This window comes from Ambystoma mexicanum, chromosome 7q (assembly GCF_040938575.1).
Source record: "Ambystoma mexicanum isolate Mex_15411 chromosome 7q, UKY_AmexF1_1, whole genome shotgun sequence".
NCBI lineage: Eukaryota > Metazoa > Chordata > Amphibia > Caudata > Ambystomatidae > Ambystoma > Ambystoma mexicanum.
The window spans coordinates 547,601,769-547,607,768 of NC_090941.1; the positions used below are offsets into that span (position 1 = coordinate 547,601,769).

The following is a 6,000-nucleotide window of genomic DNA, read 5'->3' on the forward strand; positions in this document are numbered from 1 at the left end:
AAATCACGTTTCAATCCCATCTTCAACCCTGGTGGTAACATAGAGGCTTTTCAAGATCTGGTGATAACTGACCTCAAAAAGATAAGGAAAACTAAAACCAACATTTCTAAAAATAACTTAACTCGACAAGAACTAGAGATCCTTTCAAGCATAAAAAAATTGGATGATTACATCATCAAACCCTCTGACAAAGGTACCAACATCGTGATTATGAATAGGTCTGATTACATCACTGAGGCCAATAGACAACTGAGGGATCAGAAATGTTATAAATTGCTTGACAAGGATCCAACATTAGAAATGAATAATCAACTTTTTGAGTTGCTGATGAAATGGAAGGAAAAAGGTCTTTTGGAGGAAGACATGTGTAAATATTTGCATCCCAGATTTCCAATGATGCCCACAATTTACTTCTTTCCAAAAGTCCAAAAAAGCAAAACCAGACCTCCGGGGAGACCCATAGTGACTTTATGTGGGGCACTACTCGAAAATGTGTCTAAACTAGTAGATGAGACATTGATAAAATTTGTCACAAGCTTGCCGTCATATTTGCAAGACACAAAGGATTTCCTAAATAAAATTGACGGCATACCTTGGGAAAGGACATATCTACTAGCCACATTAGATGTTGTCTCCCTGTACACTTCGATCAGACACACAGATGGATTAAAGTCCTGTGAGCATTTCCTAAACACCAGATCATTGAATTATCTTGAACATGGTAAGATGATTTTAGAAATTATCAATCTCTGCTTAACAAATAACAGCTTTTTATTTGACAACAAGTTTTACACCCAATTGCAAGGCACAGCCATGGGGACTATGTTTGCTCCCTCATATGCAAATCTAATGATGGGACGGTGGGAAGAATCCGTAGTGTGGGTTCCCTCCAACAGTCACTTAACAGATAAGGTGGTCATGTGGCTGCGTTACACAGATGATTTATTTGTAATATGGGACGGACCCGCAAACGAATGGTTGGAGTTTGTGAAGTTACTTAATATAAACGAATACAATCTTAAGTTCACCGAGAGCCACAGTAAGACCACCGTTGTCTATTTGGACATACTTGTCAATGTGGTCAATGACAGTTTGGTGACTGAATTGTATAGAAAACCAACTAGCTCCAACACACCATTGCATGCTAAGAGCAACCACCCCACCTCATTAAAATGGAGCATTCCCTATGGTGAATTTATCCGCATCAGACGGAATTGCTCGCAATTGGAAACTTATGACAGAGAGTGTAGACTCATGGCACAAAGATTCCAACAAAGAGGTTACCCCTAAAAAAGTGTTGGAGAGAGCCTTTCATAAAGTACGGCAAATGGATCGCAAGACTTTGCTAATGCCCAAGGCTCATATTGCAAATGAAACAGAAGAACAAGAGACACGTCTCATTTTGACATACAGCAAAGCCTCTAAGAACATTCGCCAAATAATACACAAACATTGGCATATACTTAGGCAGGACGAGCACCTGGGACGTACCTTAGGGCCTAATATCAACATTACTTATAGGCGCACAGCCTCTTTGAAAGATAATCTGGTATCAAGCTATATGAGCCGTATAACAGTACCTGTGACTCTAAGCTGGTTAAGTACTGCCCCAGAGGGTTTCCAAAGATGTACCAAATGTAAGGCTTGTAAATTTGCTAAAAACATCAAACAATATCAACATCCTGTTCTGAACAATAATGTGATCATAAAATCTAGAATCACTTGCGAAACAGAGTACTTTGTGTATGTCCTTACCTGCCCGTGCGATAAGTGGTATGTAGGGAGTACGATCGGCAAGTTAAAACTTAGAATTTTGCAACACATTAGAGCAATTAAAAATGTCAATCCAACATACCCAATGGCCCTACATTTCCAAGAAAAGCACGGAGGAAAACTCAACGGTTTTGGATACTTTGGAATATATGCTATCCAAAAAACAGCAAGGGGGGGGGAAACCGAGAACTCCTCTTGCGACAAATGGAAAAAAATATATCTTGGACTATGAGACAAAGAAACCCCAAGGCCACAACCTAGATGAAGAATTATACACATTCCTAGGAACTTAATATGTCTAAAAAGCAATGAAAGTAAAACATTGATCTGCCAAAGACGATCCCAGACCGTGGCATGTTGAGTTGGGTTCCAGTTACCTCTAACATTATGTGCACTTAAGACCTTCCACTTTGTTTATAATATACTGTATTTATAGGATTGCGTCAACCAACATTGTAAATGTATTTGATTGTTTTTGGCTTTTGGACTGTTTCAAACATGGGTGGTATGTTTTCTCACAATTGTAATGATTTGAGGGTCTATTTATTTTTTTCTTCTGTCATTTCGAGTTTCACTAGAATTCTAGACCTCTCTTGTCTTTTAGCTTTTATTTTTTCACTTCTTTTTCTTGTAAGGGCAACCAACGGATATTCTTTGTTGAAGTATTAATGTAACACAATAGAATAACAGTGATATGCACATTTTTTTACATTTCTTTAATTTCAATCTGTCTCTTATTCCCATCGGTTTTTTATTATTTTTAGGGTCATTTATATCGTATGGTGCTGTTTTGATATTATGTGGAGGTAATTCCCCAAATGATCTGGTAAAACTGTTCTTAATTCATGCCATTTATAAATGATTCAAGTGTAAAATACATCTGTTTTTAAGGATGCACTAAGCACTTTATCATGTTCCGACATAGGATTCTGTCGTGCTGCTAAACGCACTAGGCATTTTATAAACTGTAAAATTAATTTTCAGATTATCATATATGGGGCTGTTTTGAGAGTGAGGTTTTATTAAGTATAGGCAATTGCCCAAATAATCTGGTAAAACTGTTCTTAACTCATGCCTTTAACAAATGATTCAAGTGTAAAATACATCTGTTTTTAAGAATGCACTAAGCACTTTATTACGTTTCGACATAGGATCTTGTCGTGCTGCTAAATGCACTAGCTGCTAAATGCACTAGGCACTTTACAAACTGCAAAATTAATTTTTAGGTTATCAAATGCACATAGCACTTTAACAAAATTTGTTGTACTTTGAAAAATTTTGCATAGCTCGTGAATACCGGTTCAGGTGTTTGCACGGGCTAAATTAAGTACACTTGAATCGAACAAATTTGAAAGAATGAGTGCACTACGCACTGTATTTTTGATATTGCATGTAATTATTTATTTATTCATTTTTACCAGAACTTACCTCACATAAAGCGGGCTTTTTTGTCAACAATAACCATTTGCCCTGGTTTAGCCGAGCATGTGCATATAAGCATGTTTTGTTTCTCTTTGCTACTGAGCTTAATTAGTTACAACACGCTTTAACCCATTCCAAGATGGCGTACTTCAAGAGACAAGACAAGAAAGTGTGCACGACTCTCTACACAGAAGCCATAGAGTTGATGACTGTATAAATAGTCCTTCCATTGTGTTTGTTGCCTTAAACGTGAACAAGCGGTCTGTTACCGCGAAACGCGTCGTTATTCGTGTTTGTTTTTCCCGTCCTGGACATTTTATGAATTAAAGTATTGATTTTTGGCTGACATTACCTGGTTTCCTGCCTCAGTGTTTTGCAGTGACTATTGCAAGCAAGACTGTTTCCTGGAGTGCCTTCCACCTTTCCTGGACCTTGGTGCAGGGTTTTCAACACACACACATATATATATATATATATATATATATATATATACATACATGTTTCTCAATGCAGCATTATTTTGATGAGATATTGTTGTAGATTTGTTTCAGCATTGATTTATTGTAATCTGCTGTTTTCCATCCAGTGTGGTGACATTTCTAATGCCTTCACTTCTCTTCACCTCAGATATCTGCAAATGAAATAGAAACGCTGTTGACGAGGCTGCCGCACATGTTCAAGCAAGAGTTCACGGGTGTTGGAGCAACGCTGGAAAAAAGGTGGAAGTTTTGTGCCTTTGAAGGGATAAAATCCACCTGACTATGAAGAGCAGCACAGCCCCTCGAAAGGAATGTTCTGATAAAATGGCCGCCCTGTGAAGTCTGAAAGCGGGAACCGTGGTTATTACCAGTGAGCAACGAAAGACATTCTCAGTGGTTGCCATGGCTAGTTAAGTTACATCCGTGATGTTCATGTTTGATCAGAAAACCCTGAAAGATGAACATGCTTTTTTCATTCAGGTCAGGGAAAAAACTAGCACTACTGGAACAGTTATGACTTAGATCGGAGCTGAACAATCCAACAAGAATAAGTGGAACTCATAATTGGAGAACATTTCTAGTCGTTCTTTCTGTGCTTGGTAAACAATCTAATACACAGCTCTAAATAGAAAATTCTGTCTTAGACTTCAGCAATTCAGTACCAATTGCGTTTGCCTTATTGAATGAGGCAAGACAAGTGTTTCTATTCAGAGTAACTATTCTACCTATAGTTCTTAATGTTTACCTTTTTTTCCAAAATTGCAGATAGACTTACCAATGTGGAATTGCAGATTTTTTACTTCTGGCAAATGTTCTCTTTCCACCAGTTCAACATACTTGGCTGACATCCAGTTTTCCTTGCCCCAACCTTAAGACTCCCACAGGTGACCAAAAGCAGCAGAGGAAGGTGCGTCTGGGTGGCCGTCATGTGCATTAGAAGGAGACATATTTAGGCCATATCGGTATTAAAGGACACTAACAACTAATAGTGGTGCAGAAGCTACCCAAGAGGCAGAATCCAAATTTAGAGGAAAGGACATTTCTTTCAGACCAAAGCCTTGGATTCTAAACAATTCAAGCTCTTTGACGCGTGCAGTTTATCTCTTAATAGACTTTAAGACTGTCATGATGATGTTATTGCCCAGTCATAGGAATGCAAATTTATTTGCTTTGCATGTCTGTTGTGTCTTTTCTGTCAGTTTCGGACACACGACCTGTGCAATTTAGAGCAAGTATTAAGCTTTTCTCTGTATGTCTTTTTTATTTTATTCTGACTTCTTTCTTAAGTTTCCAAGCATTGTCTGTCAATTTTCCAAAAGGAGTTATCGTTCAAGTTATCTCAAGTGTTAAGAATGACGATCTGGGATTATCGTATCTCCTGGACACTTTTTGGAAGCCTCTCAGTGCCTTATTCTGTAGCGATCATGGTGTCAGGATAGGAAAAAATCAGATCATTTTGTGAAATGTGACTTTTCTGTTGGAGAGGAAATTGGTGTCGATAAATAAATCCCTCCACTGCCTTTCAGATAAGAGGTACATCCTGCTGAGTTTCTATGCTAGATGCTCCACTACCTCCGATTACTGTCCCCTATCCTTGTGTATATTGCGTTACATCTTTTCTGCACTGAATAGATCACAGTTTGATATGACCTCAGTAAATGAAGAAATAACGAGCAATATTTCTTCTACATTTAGACATTCCATAACGTATTGTACGATCAAGTAGATACCCTATCAACATATGCATAAATAAAGAGAACCCCTGCCATCACAGAGCATTGAAATGTAAAGACAAAAAACAGACTGCGTTGAAAAGTCGCTGTTCTATTGTTGTTACAGTACTTTATGACAGATATTGCATTTCCCAATAAATCTGACATTTTTCCAGGTTAGAAAACCTCAAGTTTTATTTTACTACAAATGTATTGCCAATGTGTTCAATGAGAAACATGATTCATATATTGTGCAGCTACACAGAAAACAAACCATATTTGGATGGTGCCATAACATATTCTTGTTGGATTTACGATTACATTGGCACCCTATTGTCAGCATCTCATGACACATATGCCTTAATCTGATTTTTTGTTATGTTGTAGTACGATGCTTTTGTATTGCACCAAATCACCACCATAGTAGTTTCAAAGCGCAGAATCCTTGTCCACTGATTTTTGTTTTGTGCCCATGCCCAGGATAACGAGGCATGATTCTGCTTTAAAGAATGGCATGAGCAAAGGGGTGGAAAGCGGAAAAAGACTTTTCAGGTAGGAGAAAGGAGTTAGGCAGGACTCACTGCTTTTACTGGCATGGCTGCATGATTTTCCAT

At 38.0% G+C, this 6,000-nt stretch overlaps 1 protein-coding gene across 11 annotated transcripts in view; it reads left to right on the forward strand.

Moving 5' to 3' along the window:
- The window catches only part of ENOX1 (ecto-NOX disulfide-thiol exchanger 1), a 1,853,609-nt gene extending 1,848,038 nt beyond the window's left edge, over positions 1 to 5,571 (forward strand). For all 11 annotated transcript variants that reach the window (XM_069639318.1, XM_069639317.1, XM_069639316.1 and 8 more), the window contains one exon: positions 3,823 to 5,571. In XM_069639318.1, the coding sequence (XP_069495419.1) occupies positions 3,823 to 3,954 (132 nt within the window). In that variant the 3' untranslated portion in view covers positions 3,955 to 5,571. The remainder of the gene's footprint in view (positions 1 to 3,822) is intronic.
- Positions 5,572 to 6,000: the final 429 nt, after the last annotated feature.